This window comes from Sarcophilus harrisii, chromosome 1 (assembly GCF_902635505.1).
Source record: "Sarcophilus harrisii chromosome 1, mSarHar1.11, whole genome shotgun sequence".
Taxonomy (NCBI): domain Eukaryota; kingdom Metazoa; phylum Chordata; class Mammalia; order Dasyuromorphia; family Dasyuridae; genus Sarcophilus; species Sarcophilus harrisii.
In genome coordinates, this window is record NC_045426.1 from 668,819,611 (window position 1) to 668,841,386 (window position 21,776).

The window sequence follows — 21,776 nt, forward strand, 5'->3', positions numbered from 1 at the left end:
AAAGGAAGGAAAGAAGAAAAAGGTTTTGCAAGGGTGAATGAAAGATAGTGAAAACTATCTGCATGTATTTTGAAAAATAAAAAGCTATTCTGAAAAAAAGAAAAAAGAAAGGAAGGAAGGATGTATGAAAAAAAGAAAGGAAGGATGGAAGAAAAAAGGAGAGGAAAGAGAGAAAAATGAAGGAAGGATGGGAGAAATAAAGAAAAGAAAAGAAGCAAGAATAAAAGAAAGAGAAAAGAGGAAAGAAAAAGGTTTTTGCAAGGGTGAATGCTGAAAACTAACTTTGCATGTATTTTGAAAAATAAAAAGCTATTATTATTTTTAAAAAAGGGAGGAAGGATGGAAGAAAGAAAAGAAAAGAAAAAGGAAAGGATGAAAGAAAAAAAGAAAGAGATCAAATGAGATAATATTTGTAAAGTGCCTTATCACAATAACACATAGTAGGTGCTTAATCAGTGTTTGTCTTGATGGGCACCCCCTTAGTGACTTCACCAGGCTGGTGACTCAGTGGTCAATAGGCCTGCTGGAGTTACCCTGGCCCCCAGTTCTCCAATCACTCACCTTACCAGGGCCTGTGGCTCTGTCCTGGATGGGGTGGGGGTGGGGGTCAATGGGGCCTACTATTTTGTCATGGTTTCTTTCAGTTTTACTTTGACTGAAAGAGGGAGGGATATTTGACGTCACTTTTCTCACTTGTTTGCTCTCACACAGTTACAACATGCATCTGGGTTGAGCCCCTCCAGTTCCCAGTCATCTCTGCAGTGCAGCTGACCTTCAAGGCTGCTTCTGGGGAGCCTGGGGGCCCTTCTTGGGCTGGCTGCTAAACAGAAGCCACTCTGCTTGAGGCCCCACAGGGATAAGATGCCTTGGCTGCTGCTTCTGCTTCTTGCAATCTTGACTCAAATAGGTAAGTTCAGTGGAAAGAAAAGAGTAATTCTTATAGTGTATAATTTTCCCTGCTTCTGAAAAGACAAAAGATAGGATACTGCTTTTCCCAAAAGCTTGGGAGGGTTACTATTGTCACAAGGATTTCGTTTTTCTTTCTTTTCTCTCTCTTTTTGAAAAAAAAATTATTTTTCTTTCTTCCATCTTTTCTTTCTTTCTCTACTTTCTTTTGTTATTTCTCTCTTTCTCTCTACCTTTCTCTCTCTTTTTCTTTCTTTCTCTCTCTCTACCTTTCTCTCTCTTTTTCTTTCTTTCTCTCTCTCTACCTTTCTCTCTCTTTTTCTTTCTTTCTTTCTTTCTTTCTTTCTTTCTTTCTTTCTTTCTTTCTTTCTTTCTTTCTTTCTTTCTTTCTTTCTTTCTTTCTTTCTTCATATTCCAGAAAACATCACAAAGGAGATAGACTTGGAAAAAAGGCAACCAAAGTGTCAACAAACAAAAGTGAAAATGGAAAGAAGTCATTCCAGGCATAGGGAACTGCATGAGCAAAGGGCTAGAAGGGAAAATTGCTCCTATGTTTGAGAGCAGGAGTGACTTCTCCAGCTTATATCAAGCATACAACAATAGATTCATTGACTGAGATGGGAAGAACTTTGGGCCATAAAACAGTCTAATTCTCTCTGTTGAGGAAACTCGCCATACAGCTACTAAATTTGAGGAATCTGGGTATTTATTGTGCCTTCCCAACTCCTACTCTGATGCACCCTATAATACCTCTTAATATAGAGAACAAGGAGATATGGATGGAAAGATAATCTGGGAGGTAGCCTATAGAGGACTTTGAATATTAGGACCAAGACTCTAAACTTAGGAAATGGCTTTGCTCATTTAAATCTATATCTAGAGAAGTATTTTGAGAGTGGAAAGGGATTTTAGAGACCGTAGAGTCCAACTTTTTCATTTTATAGATGGAGAAACTGAGTCCTGGAGTGGGGACTGTCCATGGTTATGTAGTTCATCAATGGCAAAGCTCAGATTTCTGGATGAGCTCTTGCTGAGACTGGAATTTCTCAGGATTGTAGCAACTTTTTTTTCAGTATCATTTTATTTTTTCAAATACATGTAAAGATACTTTTCAACATTCATTTTTGTAAAATTTTTGTGTTCCAAATTTTTCTTCCTCCCTCTCTTCTCAAGACAGCAAGCAATCTGATATAGTATATAGCAAGTATAATGAAAGCAGTGACCCCGTCAATTCTAGTCTAAGGGTAGGGCTTTTGTGTAGTCTGGAAAAATGAGAGGAAAGGGGACTAAGGATTTTTCAGTTCTGCTCTATCCAGGAAAAAAGGTTTTTCTGAAGGGCACATTTGAAGCTTCTGGGCAAGTGGATTCTAGAATGGAGGAGATGCTCTCCAGTGACCATAGCATTTGATTTGGAGTTAGAAGCTTTGAGTTCAAATCTAGACGTTTACTTGCTGTGAGAGCCTGGCAAGTCATTTCCTCTCCTGGTACCCCAGATTGTGCATCCCATTCCTGACAGATTGGCTTTTTGAGGTATGTGTGGAGTATTATAGTAGATGCGGTACTGGATCCTGTCCTAGACACACTAGCTGTGTGACCCTAAATAAATCATTTCAATCTCTATGGTCCTCAGTTTACTCATCTGTAAAATGTGGGAATTGGATGTCAATTGAGTATAATACTCTGCAGCATTGCATGTCGCCTCTGCAAAGGAAACAAGGAAGCAGAGCATCATTTGGGGTGGCTCTTCCTGGGGTTGGGGTCTGCACCAGAGACATCTGGGGCACATATTAATTCCTCAGTGACCCAGGCTTCTTAGGGAGACCAGAGAAGGAAGGACCAAGAAGAGACTGGCTCACGATCGAGGTTTCCGGTCACACTTTGCTCAGCCTCCACCCATGTCTTAGGGTCCTGGTGCTTTGTGGTGGTGTTGGGGGAGGGGGCTCTTATAGGAGGTCAAGGAAAGTCGGTCGTAAAGAGGAAACAGGATGTGAATGTGTGGGCTCCCAGGGTGTGCTGCAAATACCCAGAGAAATACAAGGTTCAGGATGCCTGACCTTATGGACAAATGGAGGAACTGAGGAAATCCCTTAGGGGAGAGATCAGGAATCATGGAACTGGAGCTTGGGAACCAATCATCCTGGGCTGGGAAAGGCACTTTCTATTTCCAGTATGGCATGGTAAGTCCTTTGCAATGTGGCCTCTATTTCCCTTTCCACACTTGAGGCTTGAGTCAAACTGGTCCACGTGGCTGTTTCCCATACACAAATTATATCTCCCACCTCCACACCTTTGCACAGCTAGTCTCACATATTTAGAAGGCACTCCCTCCTCACCTGTGCCTTATAGAAAGGCAGATAGCCCAGATGTTATTTCCTTCAGAAATCTGTCTTGTAGGACCTAGTACAGTATTCTACACACAGTAGGTGCTTAATGTGCATTCATTGGATCTGAAGATTCACAAAACACTTTTCTTACAGCTATCTTGTCAAGTCAGTCAATAAGCATTTATTAAGCTCCTATTATGTACCAGGAAGCACTGGAATACAAGGAAAGACAAAGGGCAGTCTCTGTCTATAAGGAGCTCACCTTCTAATGGAGCAGGCAGCATACAAAAAGATATGTATGTACAAGATAAATGGTTATAAGTTTCAAGGTAGAGGACAGTATATAAACAGGAGGTAATTTCAGAGAGAGGACAACTGGATAGTAAAGTAGATAGAGTGCTGAGCCTGAAGTCAGGAATACTCATCTTCATTAGTTGAATCTGGACTCAGATACTTACTAGCTGTGTCACCCTGGAAAAGTCATTTTATTCTGTTTACCTCAGTTTCTTCATTGATAAAATGAGATGGAGAAGGAAATAGCACACCACGCTAATATTTCTGCCAAAAAAAAAAAAAAAAACACCAAATGGGGACACAAAGAGTTGACCATGATCTAAAGGACTAAATAACAAAAGTCTGAGAGAGAAAACATCAGCAACAAGAGGGAACAGGAAAAGCTTCTCACAGAAAGTGATATTTGATCTGAGTCTTGAAGGAAATGGGTTAAGGCAGGAAGCAGAGGTGAGGAGGGATGACATTCTAATCACAGAATCAGCCAGTGCTTACTTCTGGAGTCAGCAGCTGGAGTGCTGAATGAAGAACACCAAACTCTGAGAGCTTCTTCTTCTCTTCTGCTCCTTATCTCACCTCCCTCAAATACTTTCTGCTACTATCTCCCCCTTCACCCATTTTTCCCATTAAAAAAATAGCCCTTCTCCTTGCCAAAAACAAACCCCTTTGCATACACAAGGGATCTCATTCCATCTCATCTTCCCCAGCAGATTGCCCTTTCAGCCATGCTCACTCTATCACTAATCTTCAATCTTTCCTTATTCACAGGCTCCTTTCCTACTGCCTACAGGTCTTCCCAAAAAATCCTTCTTTGATCCATCCGTCCACATTGGTGATCTTCCCAAATCTCATCTTCTTTATGTGGCAAAATGAGACAACCAATCACAAAAGGGCCACAATATAAAGGTCTTTATAAACCAAACTGAAAAGTCCATATTTGATGCTGGAGATCATAGGGATCCTCTAGTATTAAGGACCACACCTAAGTGCGAAATTCAGAAAGCTTGTAAAGGATTAAAGGGGACTGTACCACTAAGGGGCTAGAAGATTCTCTGAAAGACTCCATAGCTGTGAATCATAACACACTTGAAGGAATTGAAAATCAGCCTTTACTGACGCAGATGTTGCTTGTGAATTGGGAATGAAATAAATCGGAGGGAAGAGAAAAGAGTCAGAGAATGCAACTGTCTCTCAGCCTCCTTGTATCCTTATCATCCTCTCACATTCTGCTGATCTCACATTCTGCTGATCAGAAGTAGATCCCCAGCAACCACTAGCAGGTGGCTCCCGTAACACACTGGCGTTTCCACAGTGAGAATGGTGGTGAGAGTGATGATACGATTTCTGTACTTTAAGGAAATGACATTGGGAGCTTCATGGAGGGAAGACTTGTGGTAGGAAGAACATTCAGAAAAGATGGAAAAATATTCCATCCATGGGTTGGTGGGTGTGACATGGATGAAGATTCAGTGAAGGAGACTTTGAAGGAGGGATTAGACAAGAGGAGAACCAAGAAAGGCTGGAGAAAGATGAGTATCTAGGAGAAAAGGACAACTCATTGAGGTGAATTTTAAGAGGCATGAGGACCGAGAAAAGGCTATTTGATTTGGCAATTAAGAAATCGTTGGTAACTTTGGAAAGCACAATATGACCACAGTAAATCATGAGGTAGGAAGTCAGACTTCAGAGAGTTTAGAAGAGAATGAGAGGAGAGGAAGTAGACTGTGTCTGGTTGTTGAATACTAACAAGGATGGAAGGAGCAAATGAGGGTTTTGTGAGCTCAGGAGAGACACGTAGACAGTAGGGCAGGAGCCAGTAAATAAAGAAAGATTGAAGATTAGTGATAAGTTGGGAATGACTGAAGAGGCAATCTGCTGGAGAAGTAAGGATGCAATGGGGTGGGGTCACTTGTGCATGTGGAGGGCTTTGCCTTTGGCAAAATGAAGGTCTATCTTTTCATGGGAGAAAAAGGTGGAGGAAGAGCTAGTAGCGTAAAGCAACTGAGGGAGGTGAGATGAGGAGGAGAGGAGAGGAGGAAGTTTTCAGCAAATGACTTCTATTTTTTGGTAAAGAACAAGACAAGGTCCCACATTAGGAGGAAGTACCTTTGGAGGCTTGAAGAGGGTTAAAAAGTTTTGAAGAACTGTTAGGTTAAGTGAAGTAGCAGATCAGTTAGGGAGATATCAAAGAATTGCTTTGCTGCAGTGAGGGTGCTGCTGAAGTTGAATGTGACATATACTTGTAGTGGACCCAGTTGACACAGCCTCATGATTTTCTCCAGCTCCATTCTGGGAGGTAGTAGGGATGCTGTTATTAACTCTGTTTCACAGTTGATCAAGCTGAAGTTCAGAGATACTAAACTGTTTACCCACAATTCCACAACTAGCCATCCTGATCCCTGTATTTACAGGGAACAACCAGCTTCTTTTTTGCCATGAGGACTCATCTGGTATCCTCAAATCTTAAAGTTGGAAGAGAGCTGAACTTGGACAACGTCCAATCTAATCCCTAGATAACTTAATATTCCTTCAGGGATAGTGAGGTGGTGCCATAGTACATGGAGCATTGGCTTTTAGAATTAGAAGGACTTAAGTTCAAATCAGCCTCAAACACTAGCTGTGTGACCCTGGGCAAGTCATTTAACCTGCGTTGCCTGTCCCTCCAAATAATCTCGTCAATATTCCCCCACCCCCACCAATAAAAATAAAATAAAATAAATATTCCCACCCTCTACTGGAAGACCTCATAGTTCTTGATAGTCATCTTATTCCATTCTTGAGCAACCCTCATTGTTTTTTCATTCCAGTAATGAACCAAAATCTACCTCTTTGCACTTCCCACTTGTTTCTAGTTCACCCTCTAGGGCTGAGCAGAACAAGTCTCATCCCTCTTCCACATTTCAATTCTTAAAAACTTAAAAAGAGAAATTATGTCACTCTCTCCCCTCTGAAATCTCTCATTCATACTACTTAAGGTCATAATGTAACAATAAGAGCTACTAAGTTTATAGTCTCTTCAACCTTGCAAAACATTACCCAAATAAAAATCATCTCACTTAATATACCTTAACAACCCTGTGCTCGGAAAACTGAGGCTGAAGTCACAAAGCTAGTAAGTGTCAGAGATGGATTTAATCCCAAATCATCCTTACTTCAAGTTCAATAATTTTTTTTTCCACTAAATGAAATAGCTCATAAAGCTGGCAAGGTAGATTAGGTTGGAGATGGAATAATGGAGAATCTTGAATGCCATGCTAAGGATTTTACCCCTTTCAATGACCATGTTAAAGCCCCTGGAGGTATATCATTGATTATTTCTGAAATGGTGCCATTTTCCTTGGGAATAAAGATCTTTGCTGAAATTCAGAATAGCTTAGTTATGGCAATAATAATAATTTGCCTGATCTTTATCAAGCATCATGTGCATACATGCCTTGCCAGGTGCTGGGGATGGAAAGGCAAAAACTATTTCAAGAGCTTGAACTCAACTTGGGGTGTGCAATGAGGAAGAAGAGAAGTAAATGCAAGGTTATTGGAGGAGAGAGAGATCACCAACAATCAAAAGGAAGAGGAAAAGTTTCAGGCAAGAGGTCACTCCTGAACTGTGCCTCAAAGGAAGATAAATATTCTTCAGGACAGAATTGAGAGCAAATACAAGGCAGGCATTGGATACAGACAAATAGTTTGCAAAGTTCCAAGAGGAGAAATGGCCCATCAAGTAAATTCTTGGGCAAGACCTAGTGTGAATGATGGTGAAGATCTCGAGATAAGAATGAAGGTGCTAGACTGGAGGTTGAGGCATTTGTAGTTGTCATAACAACAATAGGGAGCTACAGATTATTCTTGAGTAGCCCAATGATAGTACATCTATAGCTGGAAAGGACTTCAGAAGCCATCTAGTGCAATGGTCTTGTTTTATAGATGAGGAAAGTGAGACCCTTGGCTAATATCACACAAGAAGTGAGTATGGCTTTGGTCAAGCCTGAGTTTTAGGAAGATGATTTTGGCAGCACTGTCAGGGATGGGTGGAAAAAGGGAGAGGCTGGATAGAGAAAGAAGAATTAGGAAGCATTTAGGAATAGTCCATATGAAAGGTAATGGTGGCTCCTAAACTAGGGGGGGGTGGGTGAGTGAATAAGCAGAGAAAAAGTATGGATGGGAACAGTGTTGTAGGTATAGAAACAAAGAAACTGGGAAGTTGGTTGGATGGATGGGGTAAAGAAAAGGATGAGACTTGGGTGAATAAAAATAGGGAAGTATGTTTCTTCTTTTTTCCTCCATTTAGTAATATTTAATAGTATTTTTCCAATTACATGTAAAGATAGTTTCCAACACTCATTTTTGTAAGATTTTGCATTCCAAATTTTTTCTCTGTCCTTTCTTACCTGCCCCTTCCTTATGACAGCCAGTAATCTGATATACATGTACAATAATTTTAAACATTTCTTTATTAGTCATATTGGGAAAGTAAAATCAGAACAAAAGGAGAAAACCATGAGAAGGAAAAAAAAACAAAAAAGGTGAAAATAGGAAGCTTTGATCCATATCCAGTCTCTATAGTTCTCTGTCTGGATGACAGATGGCATTTTCTATCCTAAGTCTATCGGAATTATCTTAGATCACTACACCGAAGAGAAGAGCTAACTCTTATCATAATTGATCGTCACATAATCTTGCTGTTTCGGTGTACAATGCTCTCCTGGTTCTGCTCACTTCACTCAGGATCCGTTCATACACATCTTTCCTGACTTTTCTGAAATTAGCTGGTTTATCAAAAATTAGGGAAGTATGAAGAAGAGATGTGTGTATGTGTGTGAATGTGTGTGCACGTGTATGTCAGGATCGGTAGAGATGGAAGAAGAGGGAATGAGTCCTTCTTTTTAGATGTGCAACAGACAGCTGACTAGTGATGGTGGATTGAACAAAAAAAGAAATAGGGACAGAAAGCAAAGAAAGACGAAGTCAGGAAAAGAGACCGATGGAGTCGGCACAAAGAACATCCCTTCTCTCAATTTTACTATTTTTTGGAAAAAGAATGTCTTTGGAAGGATTCAATCAATGCCTGACTAGCTCTCAAAGTGTGCTCTCTGGACTAATGATAATTGAGCTGGCATTTCAAATGCACTTTATATATAGGAACTCAAGGGAAGTCATCTTGTTATGGCCCTGTAAGGTAGGTAGTATATGGATTATCATAATACCATCTTATAGAAAAAAACAAAACAAAGCCCAGAGAGGAAAAGTGGCTTTATAGCCAGTCACATAGCTAATATATGGAAAGTCCGTTCTCCTGATTCCTAGTGCAAAAAGTCCCATTTGGCTTTCCTGTATCCAGTCTTTCTCTTTTCTAATCCTTCTTTCACATCACTACCAAAATAATCTTTTACAGTATAGGTTTGACTATAAAACTTAATGTCTGCAAGAATCTTTAAGCTTCCCAGATCTCAGTTTCCTTTTCTGTAAAATTAAGAGGTTGGACTCAATGTTGTCTGAGGTTCCCTTTCAGCTCTGGATCAATGGTCCTATTGAGCTTTGCTGTTCAAGAATTTTCTCCCTGTTACCTCCCTCTCAGGTATTCTCTCTCTTTTTTAAAATTAAAATTTTTTATTTTATTTTTTCTTTTTTTACATGCATGGGCAATTTTACAGCACCGATAATTGCCAAACCTTTTGCTCCAGCTCTTCCTCTCCTTCCCCCCACCCCTTCCCCTAGATGGCAGGATGACCAATATATGTTAAATAAATTAAAGTATAAATTAAATACAAAATAAGTATTCAGGTATCCTCTCTTAAAGGGGTTTGGAAAAATATTGAACCTGGTGGGTAACTGATGGTGTCATAGTGCACAGAGCACTGGCCTTGGATCAGGAAGACCTGAGTTCAAATGCAGCCTCAGACACTTAGTAGATGTATGACTCTGGGCACAACACTTAACCCCAATTATCTTGCCAAAAAAAAAAAAAAAAAGTACTCATCATAGAAGGACCAGAGTTTGAACCCCAATTACTAACTGTAGGACCATTAGCACATCAAAGACTCATGAATTTAGAGCTGAAGGACTTAAAAGCTATTTAGACTAATCCCCTCCCTCATTTTACAGATAAGGAAATAGAAACAGATTTCATCACTTATCCAGCATTACACAACCAGTAAATATCCAAGTAAGATTAGAATAGCCAGTATTTGAATTTAATTTGAATCCACATTTTACTAACTCCAAGCCCAATGCCCCGGTCCTCTATGCTACTTTGCCCACTTCAGCGCTTCTAGCCTCAGTTTTCTCAAGTGAAAAATGGCAAGAATAATACAAAGAATCTACCTCCCTGGAGTGTGGTGATATTCAAATGAGATAATGTACATAAAGTGCTCATGAAGTGTCAAAGAGTCCATATAAACATCAGATATTCATTAAAGAAAAGAGGTTGGGTTTGGGGACTTTAGTATCTGTGGTGGCAACATAGGGATCCCAACATTTGGGGAGCAGAGCTTGGGGCATTAGAAACAAGGGATAATCTATGAATCACCTGGGAGCTCAGCAGAGAATCCTTTTGTAGAATATAATGCATTTCATCATAATGATCCCGATCTCTCTCCCCCTTCCCCTTCCCTAGAAGGGAGCCCCAAACCTTCCATGCAGTGACCCTGGATTCCTTCCCTACCACTAAATGACTCTTAATTTTTGCCTCTTCCAATACAGGTGATGCATGCAGAAATGGGGAGTGCTGTTTCCAAGAACTGTCCTTCTGGGAAAGAGACTCAGGTATGGGAGGGGATGGAACTAAGTCCACAATGTTATAAGGAAACCACACACTTCTGCTGAGGTTTTCATGTTTACACAAAAGCACTTTCATGTAAACCTTCATGTTTACAAAGCACTTTATGGATATTATCTCCTGTCCTCCTCATGATATTTCCGTTGCTCAGGTATTAGGATGATACCTGGTTGCCCTGCATGTGATACTTAGGTAAAAGTGCACTTACTGGTAAATGTTTAACAATCAGTTCTGTGGGGTGGAGGAGGTGGGGTGGTCTACACTGGGCACACTTCTGCATTATTAATGTTTCTCCATTGTTTTCTTAAGTTTAGACAATCCACAAAACAATAAAAGAGGCCCTGAGTTATAACATCTGCCAATTTCTAAGGGGGTAGATGTCACCCTGAAAATTTAACAATCGATTTATGAGAGACAATTAGAACTAGTCCCAGCACATCCCTGTGCGGGGGGCTCTCTCTGCAGGTATGGTAGCAGTCCCGATCAACTCATGTTCTGCTTTCCTTAAGCATACAGATGACAGCTGGACACTGTATTAAGTATCCAATGTATTAAATTAAATTTAAATAAAGTAAAATAAAAAAATCCAATGTAATAAATTAAATTAAATGTATTAAATATCCAATAAAATATAGTACCTGAGTTGCTCCTCAGATGGTACACTCCTCGAACTGCCCACCAAATCCCCTCAACTCTCTGTAGCCTCCCAAATGACTGCAGTATCCCCTCTGGTCAACAGAGGGTGCTCAGTATATAAATTCTTAGGCTATTCCCAACTTCTGTAAATGGTTCAGAAGCTTGCACTCAGTAGTTTAAACCCAAGCTTTCTGGGCAGAAAAGAGGCAACCAGCGAACCAGGAAAGGCTTTGAGAAAGAGGCAATGGTGAACAGAGCCCTGAAGGAAGGAATCGAAGAATTCTAAGGGGCGGCGAGGTGGTGCAAGGGAGAAATGTGCTGAGTCAGGAGTGAAGAAGATCTGAATCAGACACTTACTGGCTGTGTGACCCTGTAATCTTAGTCTGCCTCAATTTCTTCAACAGTAAAATGGGAATAAGAATAGTACCTACCTCCCCAACTATTATTAACAAATCATCAAACATAATAATATTTATAAAGTGCTTAGCAAATAAGCAAAACTTAATTGTTTGTTTCTTTCCTTCCAAGATGGAAAAAGAGTGTGTTCTAGGGAGCTTGGAAATGGCAGAGTGACCCAGCTAATTGATCCGACTGACCTTCTAGATTCTTTGTTTTAAGGTCTTCTCTAACCAATAGTCAATGGACATAGGCTTCTTATGGTCTTTTTCAGGCTCAGTGGAAGGTCCAAGGAAACTGCTTTGTTACAGGATCTTCCCCAAAGACTTTGAGTGTTCTTGGCAATACAATGGTGACCCCACCAATGTTACCCACTTCCTTCGATGTTGGTAAGTAAAACACTCAAGAGATTCATCTCAACCTAGATTTGCAAAATGGCAAAGAGAATGGGAAAACCATTGAGGAATCAACCTTTGCAAATCATGGTGATCCTGGCTGAACAAAGTAGGGCTTCTGAAACTTTCATGAATCCTCTGGTCTGTGAAGTATTCCTCAGAACATTGTTTTTAAACTGGTTTTGTAATGTTGCATCTCTCTGTTCATTCTGGAAGTGTGGGGGTTACCTGAACAGCCCCACCTCCCATAGAGCATAATCTTTGGACTGCTTCCTTTTTGATCTGGGCCAATTAGTCTCTTCTTAGTTAGGCAGACCCTTGTTCTTCTCCCATTCCTTCATTCTTGAGGGTTTGTCGTATTAGTTCAGGACATAGCATGTCCTACTGAAGCTCAGAATTCCTAAGCTCAAGCCATTAGATGCTTACCTCAATGGGCAATGATGTCCTCAAATGCATCATATCACAAAGAAAACCAATTTTATCCAAATACAGTTATCAAAATATTTTTTAAGTTGATGGACCCCAGATTAAGAAACCATAAAGGCAGCTGTAAGGGATTGGATTTTAACTGTTCTAGTCGTCTCGTCAGCATCCCTTCAGTCCCTTCATCACAAAACCCATCTCAAAAAACATTTCCGTGTTTCCCTGTCATTAAAATCTGTAGCTTGGATTAGATGCTTTATCTTTTTTGTCCTTGGCAAAACCTATGGACCCCTTCTTGGACTAATATTTGTTGGCTACATATAATTGAAGGACATGCTCAATTGCATTAGAACTTAGTGAAAATGTGATTTTTTTTTCTATATAAGTTAAACCCCTGAAATCTCTCCACAGACTCCTTGTGAGTTCATAGGGCCCAGGTTGAAAACACTGAGCGAGATAATGACTAAGGGCCTTCCCAAATCTGACATCCTGGGTTCTAAGGGCCATTCCAGCTTTGACATTTCTGTTCTATGGTTTTCTGGGTTGCTGAAAATCTACATACTACTTATTTTATGATCCAAGACACTTAACTAACTCTGTGACTCTGGGTAAGTCACTTTAACTTATTTGTCTCAGTTTTCCCATCTGTAAAATGAGCTAGAGAAGGAAATGGCAAAGTACTCTCATATATTTTCCAAGAAGACCCCAAATGAGGTCACAAAGAATCAGACACAACTGGAAAAGACTGAACAACAACAACAATTTCTGCCATTAAAGACCTAGCTTAGAATGTAGAGCTGAGACCTTATAATATAGAACCTAGAATTTCAGAGTTAGAAGAACACAAAACATAGAACATAAAATATAAAGGTGGAAAAATTAGAGCTGAAAAGAACTTCAGAACCTAGAACAGAGGATGTCAGAGCTGAATGGGAACAACAGCAGAACTGGGAGGGCCCTTAGAATATAGATCATAGTTCATAGTATCATAAATCTCAGGTAGGGGATTCCCATCCTGCCAAACACAGACCTCCTGGGGTGTGAAAAGCTTTTCAAGAAGCTATGGAGACAATTTAATTTAATTTTTTGAAATTAACATCTGATTGATGAAATTGTGAAATTTTTCAACTGCTCTTAGAGAGTTTTATTCCATTCTCACATTTCTTTGTGGAAAATTAATCTCCTTATTTTATTTTTAGGTGCTTTATCATGATCATCTCTAAATTTATTTCCTTTTATATTGAATGAGGTATAAACAAAGGGTATTGAATCCTAAATGTCAAAAGTTATGGGGACTGAAAAAAGATTATGAAAAGATCTATATCTTGAAGGGAATCAGAGATCATCTAGCCTAACTCCTCTGTGAGGAAACTGAGCACCAGCAATAGTTTGATCAAGGTCATATGGTTACCAAGAGACAGTTATGATTCAAACTAAGATCTTCAGCACTTCATACACTTCATCAGGCAGGTAGATCTTGTCTGAGGAATGTTGGTTGTTATAGGATTTATATAGAATGTATTTGCAGTATTTGCAATGTTTAATGAATGTTTAACAACTTACTCTCCAAAAAATAAAATAAAATAAAAATCAGGACACACTATTAGGTTTAATCTTGATTATTAACATTTCCTCCATTACTTTCTGCAAAACAATAAAATCAAAAACTGTAAAATGATAATATATGATATAGTATATAATAAATATATCATAACATATTATAATAAATATAATTAAATGAAAAAAACAATAAATCAAGCCATGATTTGTAGTGTTGGATACTTTTGGAGGTCTGAATGCTCACTATAAAAATTTGACAATCAGCTCTAAGCTCTGGGAGCCCAGAGTCAGCTTCAGTCTCTCTGTATTGGGACACCCTCAGTGAGGGCTTCAAATAAGCCCTATATTATTAGTGGATTGATTGCATCCATGTGCTGATCTTATGTCAGATCCATCATATGGATTGTATACTCAGGTAGTCTTAAATAGTCTTCCCAGGCAGTCCATTCCATGTCACTGGAATAATTGAGCATGGGTAATGCTTTGGCAGTTCCAGAGTCCTTCAAGTCTCAAGGTACCATATTGGGATTACAGCTGTGTGACCAAAAACTTCTCTCTCCTCTTGAGTCTTAGAAATGGGGATTGTTGCTATTTTGAAGCAGGAACTACCAACCGAGTCAGGTTTACTGACCAAGCTAAGGTGTCCATCCTACAGAATGTCACATTCTGGGTGGAGTCTCGAGTTGGAAATAGGATAACAATGTCCCCGAAAATCACTGTGGTGCTCGCCAGGGCCTGTAAGTATCTGTGGGCTTTCCATTTTCTTTGCAAGTTGTGCATTTGTGTCTGCCTTGATGAGTCCCTTTCCATCCCTGGAGATTTTCAAGAGGAAGCTGGATAGGCATTTTTTCCAGGTGCTAGTCAGAAGATGCTTTCTTCAGGCACAGATCAAACGAGATTATCTCTGAGGTCCCTTTGAGTCTGAGAATCAAGGACTTTAAGTAGCATTTAGAAGAGAAGGGGTTTCAGAGCTCAACTAAACAAAACTCCTCCTCTTGGAAAAAAAAATAACCAGAAGCAAGGACTTATCCAAAGTGGTCAGGACTAATAAATAGCAGAGCTTGACTTTGAACTGAAGCTCTCGGACTAAATTCAACTTCCCTCCTGTTGCAGGACATGTATCCTATGATTCCACAATTCCTTTGTCCAATATCTACTGAATTATACAATAGTTTCCCTTCCATGAGAAAGAGGTTGAGGGTAAGGAACATTTGGAGATCCAAGGTCCAGAGTTGTAGCTAGAGTCAAGGGCATGATCTGGAAAGCAGAAGTCATAAAAACATGGAGGATAGGTTCCAGATACAAGGAGACCTTGAAGGGAGCTGAGAGATGTCTCCCATAGGAAACATCCCATGTAATGTCTCTTGAAGAGGTAGTCAATGAGAGTTTCCAGGGTCGGTCACCTAAGAGCTTGGGTTGGATAAGGGAACAATAAGGAGTCGGCTAAGCTGGGTAGATGCAACATGGGAAATGTGGCTTGAGAACAAGTGGTGGGCAGAGATAAGGGCAGATTGCTCCATTGTGTTTTGGGGAAATGTTCTCTCATCACTGTCCCTTCTCTTCATTTCTTTTAATTGTATAAGCAATTTTAGGTCCATTAAGTCAGACTCTATTCCATTTGATTTTGATTTCAGTCAAATATGACCCTCCCAGTGGAGACATGGTTATTTCCAAACTCCATGGTCGTCTCATGATAGAATGGAAGACGCCTGAAAAGCAAGAGAATGCCATAGCTGAATATCGATACAGGACGTGGAATGGAACGTGGGAACAGGTAAAACAGGCCCACTTCAGGAGCAAGATCTCCAGTATCAGTTTCTAGGGAGAGAACTGTAAATCGCAAAGGTTAATCAGGCCCTTGGGGAGCCATCTTGTACCTTCTGGTAGAATGGAAAAGAAAGGGACTGACATGGGAGTGAGGAGACTAGCCAGCCACAGCCTCACTGGGAAACCTTGGCTTATACCAGCCTTACTCTAGGTCTCACTTTCCCTATTGGCAAAAAGAAGGGTTGTACTAAATGGCTTTTGAGGTCCCTCCCAGTTCTAAAATTCTGAGTTCTAAGGGCCCTTCCTGCTCTGATATCCTGGATTCTAAGGGCCCTCCCAGTCCTGACCTCCTGGGTTCTAAGAGCATCCCCAGCTCTGACACTCTTGAGGCAAATAAACAAAAATGAAATAGTCCTTGCCCTCAGTAGCATAGGGGAAACTGTCCACAGAGAAGTAAAAACAAAATATGTATAGAAATAATAAAAAGCAATTTTGCTGGGGCTGGAAAGCGTTAGCTCCAACAACTGGAGGAATCAGGCCAGGCTTCCTTGAGGAGACACTCCCTGAACTATTTGTGTTTAAAAAAAAAAACAAAAAACCCCCAAACTCAATTCAGTAACATCCCAATGAATTTCTATTTTATTAATCACAATGGTTCCTTCCAGTATTTGAAATTATGATTACCCAGATGTAGAAAGCATTTGTCTACATTTTTGACCCGAAGACCCAGGAACTATATTTGCTCATTTTTTATGCAGTGTCAAACTGTGTAACAAATTCGTGGGCAGCCTGAGCTGCCTTAGCTGATGGGCGTATGAACCTGAGCAGCCCTTGCAATAACTCCATAAATCCCCTAGAGGGCTTCAGCTCACAGACTGGGAGTCATGGATTTATTTCAACTTTCTCACCTCAATTTTACATAGGGACTAACTGAGACCAAGAGAGGGACAGCAAGGTCAACAGAAGTGGTTCATCGTGGAGGAAAGATACACACTGAGCTCCTCTGACTCCAGTGCAGGAGGCTATTCCCTATTGGTTGTAGTTACACAATCAGTGCATTGTAATAAATCAACATGTTGTATTATGTTATAATTGACTAGGTTATATTATATATTTATATATGTGCATATGTATATGAACTATAAATGACTGGGTTTAGAGCAGAAGCCCTGGGCCCAAATTCAGTCTCCGACATTTGTCGGCTTTGTACTAGCTACGTTGCTGTTATTCAGCTATTTTAGTCGTGCCCAATTCTTCAGGACCCCATTGGGGGTCTTCTTGGCAAAGATACAGGAAAGGTTTGCCATTTCCTTCTCTGGTTCATTTTATAGATGAGGAAACTGAGCAAATAGGGTTGAGTACCTTGCCCAGGATCATACACCTAGTAAGTGTCTGAGGCTGGATTTGAATTCAGGTGATTTCAGGCATTTATCTTTATCTCAGGTGACTCTAGGCCAGTGGTTCTCAAAGTCTGGTCCAGAGCATCCTGGGAATCTCTTAAATCCTTTCAGAGAGTCTACAAATTCATAATTGGTTTTTATTTTTAATGTGATCAATATCTAGAACTGTAAATCACATAAACAAAAACTCTTTGGACAGATCCTCAATCATTTTTAATAGGATAAAGATATTGAGAACAAAAGTTTGAGGACCACTGCTCTAGGCCTTCTTTTGCAAACCACTGTTAGGTTATGATATGTGTGAAGGGAACACCTGTGCTGGGAGTTGCTTGTGATGACAAAAATCACCTCTTGATAGGTCAGTTCTAAACGAATGTTACTCTCCAGGTCAAAAATTGTTTCTATTGTAACTCTAAACTCCTCTTTTCCTGCTCTTTTTGTGTCTATGTGACTTTTTCTGGCAAAATGCTAATGACATACATTATCTCATTCCAGGGAGATTGTGGCGGCCAGACGAACGCTGATGTTGGTGAGAACATGGGAGCTGCGGCTTCCATGGCCCTAGTGGGGAAATATAGCCCTTCTCCCTAGCAATTGCTCCATCAACACTCATTTGTCCAACAAGAGGCAATACAGGAGAACAGTGTGTTGGGAGTGGCTTTTCACTGAGGGGAAAGGATTTCTAGTTCCAGTTCTCCCACTAATTTACTGTGTGACTCAAGCCAAGTAATCTCAACCTCCCTGGGTCTCAATTTTACCATCTGTAGAAAGGGAAGGATGGACTATATCTTTGAAGTCCCTGCTACCTACAAATATTCTCTATTTTAAGGTCCTCTCAAGATCTATGTGCTAAGGGCCCTCCTGATTCTGAAATCCTGTGTGCTAAGTATCTTCCTAGTGCTGAAATCCTATATTCTAAGGCCCAGCTTTTTATACTGTGATTTAAGAGTCCATATAGGGTCTTGTAACTAAATATAAAGGTCATAAAATTATAATTTATTATTAGTAAACATTTGATTTATCTACTCATTTTATATAGCTTATATATCCAGGGTCGAATAAAAATTTTTCAATAAAAAGAGGTTAAGAATAGAAAAAAATTTAAGAAGCTCTGTTTTAAGAGTCCTCCTACCTCTGACATCCCATGTTCTAAGGCCCTCCCAGCTCTGACATCCTGTGTTCAAAGGGCTTTCCCAGCTCTAACATCCTGTGTTCTAAGGGTCCTTCCAGTTCTGACATCCTGTGTTCTAAGGGCCCTCCCAGCCCTGACATCCTCTTTTGTAGGATCATAAATTTAGAACACTAAGAGATCTTCCATTCCATCTTATCTATCTTGTTCTTTGTACAGATAAGAATACTGAAGCTCAGAGAGATAAAGTAATTTCCCAGGTCACACAGGGAGCTAGCAGCCAAGCCAGTTCTCTCTCAGTTAAACTTAAGTTCTCTGCTTCCAAGCCCAATGCTATGCTCTTTAAGCCTGTTAAACTTAGTAAGAATGATTAGACTAGGTACTTTTCAGTGGTCAGTGATCCAAAGCAATCCCAAAAGACTTTGGACAGAAAATGCCGTCTGCATCAAGAAAAAGAACTAAGGAGACTCAATGTAAATCAACACATGCTGTGCTCACTTCTTTTTTCTGTTTCTTTTCTCTCCCATAGTTTTTCCCTTTTACTCTGATTTTTTTCTCCCAACATGATTCATAAAACAATGTGTATTAAAAATGATAATAATAATAAATTTTTTAAAAAAAAGAGTGGTCTGAGGGAGAACTGAAGAAGAGAGCCATTGAGACAATGGGCTTGACTGGGGCAGGGCCAGCTTGGGGAAGTGACTGGAAGGTACTGGATAGGTCCCTATGGAACCTGCTCACTAGCCAGTTAACTAATCTTTATGGCTTCTGAACCTTCTTCAGAAACCTGCGCTCTCCAGCTAGAAGGACCTGTTGCCTATGAAATTCAGCTCCGCCGCCACAAAAAAGATTCCCCGACTGGTCAGTGGAGTGACTGGAGCCAGTCCATTTGCATTCCTGCTGGTGAGAAGTTGGGGCCCGTTCCTTCCATTGATCCATCCAACAGTCATAGTTCTAAGTCCTTTTCAGCTGCCATTCTCTGTCCCAACCTCCATTCCAGTTCCTCCATTCCATGTTCTAAACGTTTTCCCAGGCTTTGATATTCTCATGTTCTAAATTCCCTTCCAATGCTAACATTCTCCACGGGCCCTCTATTTCTAACATTCTATGACTTTACGCTGATAAATGATCTGATGTGCAAAATTTATTCCTCTTTACAGAAATTCTCAAAATTCCAGAGATGAATTACACAGTGGGAAAACTCAATAATAGTGGAAAGAGGGACCTCATCCTTGACTGGGAGGTACTTTTGTAAATGTTGATGGAGGCTGCACTTGTATTCAATGGGAAAAACGCTGGTCTGGGAGATAGCAGCTCCGGGGTTTGGTCCTCCTTCAAATTGATCACTTATAAGCTTGGACAAGTCCCTTCTCCTATTGGGATGTTTTAGATACAAATTAAAGGGAGGTGATACTCTCTGCTTGGTTCTTTTCCCAGGGATGCTGTAAGAATTTGGACAGAAAAGCGCTTTGAAATCTTCATCCCTTGTCCTCTAGGAATGTGAGGGATCATCATGGTTAAATCGAACAAATCCAGGATTTAACGATCACAGCAATATTCTGAGCTGTGTTTAGATTCCCATAAAAGGAAGGAAGCGATGACTTTCTCTTGGGATTCTTAGCTATGCTCTTCCTTTTCTTTCTCTGTTTTTTGTTTGTTTTTGTTTGGTTTTGGTTTTGGTTTTTTGAGAAGAAATTAGGGTTAAGTGACTTACCCAGGATCACACAGTAACTGTTAAGTGTGTGAGGTCAAATTTGAATTGAGGGCTTCCTGCCTCTAGGTCAGTGCTCTATCCACTGCACTATCAACTGCCCCCTGCTCTTCCTGGTTTCTATGGCGTTTCTAAATGAAGTCACTGAGGATAGACTGTGTGTGAGATGCTCTAGTGTTCCCACCTCTGAACTTGTCCCTTTCACCCCCGAGCAGCCCAAGCAAGTGAAGCAACCCCTCAACTGCTCAGAAAAAGTGAATTTCAGCCTTGTTCTTCGGATGGTTTCCTGCTCCTGCAGACCAAAGGCTAAGAAGAAGATGAAGCTGGAGAAAGTGATCCAAGTTTCTGGGGCAGAATATGATGCCATCATCCAAACCCAGGGAACCATTGGGCCACAATTAAACAGGACATTCCATATCCCTGCTGAACTTGACTCAGGTATGTCGGGGTAGGGTGAAGGTGCCTGGAAGTGACCACCTGGAATAGAACATGTGAGCAGAAAAACTAGTAAAAGGAATGTTAGAGCTGGGGGACTCTTAGAACACAGGATGTCAGAGCTGGGAGAGCCCTTAGAACCCAGGAGGTCAGAACTGAGAGGGTCCTTAGGACACAGGATGATAAAGCTGATTGTAAGATATGGAATACTGCATGTCAGATTTAGAAGGAAATTTTGCACAGACAACACAGGGAAGAATAAAATTTTAGAACATAGACCATCAGATGTGGAAGGAACACAGATCAATCACAATACATATAAATAAAATAGATATATAAAACCTACATATAGAGTAGAAGGAAGATAACATCAGAGGGGAAGTCCCAAGTGTCTCTTGCAGATGGAGACCTTGAATTGAGCCAGAGATGTCAAGAGTTGCAGGTGAGATAAAAAGGCCTTCTAGACAGCCAGTGCTCAGACACAGAGGTTATGTGGGAGGATACAGAGGGAGATGAGGTTATGTGTTTAGGATGCTTTAAAGACCTATTCCATTTCTACAATGTTTAAAGTGCCTTTGGGCACTAACGTTCCTACAAGATCATTTGACTGAAAGTCTGTATAACTAACAAACCAAATGAGTCAATGTGAAGAAGGTAATTGTTTCCCTCCATCATCCCTTCAGTGTCTCTCTTGATGATCAACTGGCATCTGAGCTGTGGTTTAGTAGAAGGAACTCTGGGTATAAATCTCACAACTGCTTCAGAACTACATGACCCTAATCAAATCCTTAATTTCTTTGAGATTCAATTTCCCCATGCATCAAATAGGGATAACATCCAATAATCCCTGACTATCCTACCTTTCCTTTCCCCCTCCCTCCCAAGGCTGCTGTGAGGAAACGATGAGAAAGGATGGAGGAATGACACATAAACTGTAAAGCACCTTGCAGACTGATATAAAACAGCTTGTGAATGACCAAGGATGCTATAATGAGTAGAGTATGATTATCTATTAATATTTCCCCAGGTTTTATTCAGGATGCAGAGTTTCTGAACATCAGCACTTCAGAAGAGAACATGACAATGCAATGGTTCTCCTTAGAAAGAAAGGTCAGGCGTTACTGCATTGAATGGTACCCCCACCTTGCCAACTGGACAGATGCCAAGTGTGCTCTGGAGAGCTTTCAGGAATCCAAAAATAATAGAAAAGGTATGTCCCAAAGGCCGGTGCTTGGGGTTTGTCTTTTTAGATATTCAGAGAATGTTTGTTTGATAGCTGAATGGAAGATGGATTGGAATGGGGAGAGAGAGTAACCAGCAGGTTATTACAATGATCCCGGTGTAAGGCAGTGAGGGCTCAGCCACTGTGTTAAGGTGACTGCAGAGTTGCAGGGTAGAAGGGGATCACATAAGAGAGATATTCTGAAAGAAAAAATACTAGAACCCTTAGAGCACAGGATGTCGGGTCTAGGAAAGCTCAGTCTGACAATCAGATTCAGAGAGCTGGGCAGGAAGGGCCTTAAATATATCCAAGTCCACCCCCACCTTCCTTTTATAGATGAGAACGCTTAGGGCCAGAGGAAGCATTGTTGAATCTCATGCAAGATGCTAATCTGTTCAATTTCTCTTCT

General features: G+C 40.5%; 1 protein-coding gene across 1 annotated transcript in view; it reads left to right on the forward strand.

Annotated features, from left to right (window-relative positions):
- Positions 1 to 679: 679 nt before the first annotated feature.
- The window catches only part of IL12RB1 (interleukin 12 receptor subunit beta 1), a 34,088-nt gene continuing 12,991 nt past the window's right edge, over positions 680 to 21,776 (forward strand). Inside the window, 10 exon segments of the mRNA XM_023496814.2 lie at positions 680 to 907; positions 10,218 to 10,280; positions 11,600 to 11,714; positions 14,271 to 14,440; positions 15,338 to 15,477; positions 17,366 to 17,399; positions 18,783 to 18,902; positions 19,160 to 19,242; positions 19,926 to 20,148; positions 21,173 to 21,355. Of these exon segments, the coding sequence (XP_023352582.2) occupies positions 862 to 907; positions 10,218 to 10,280; positions 11,600 to 11,714; positions 14,271 to 14,440; positions 15,338 to 15,477; positions 17,366 to 17,399; positions 18,783 to 18,902; positions 19,160 to 19,242; positions 19,926 to 20,148; positions 21,173 to 21,355 (1,177 nt within the window). The 5' untranslated portion in view covers positions 680 to 861.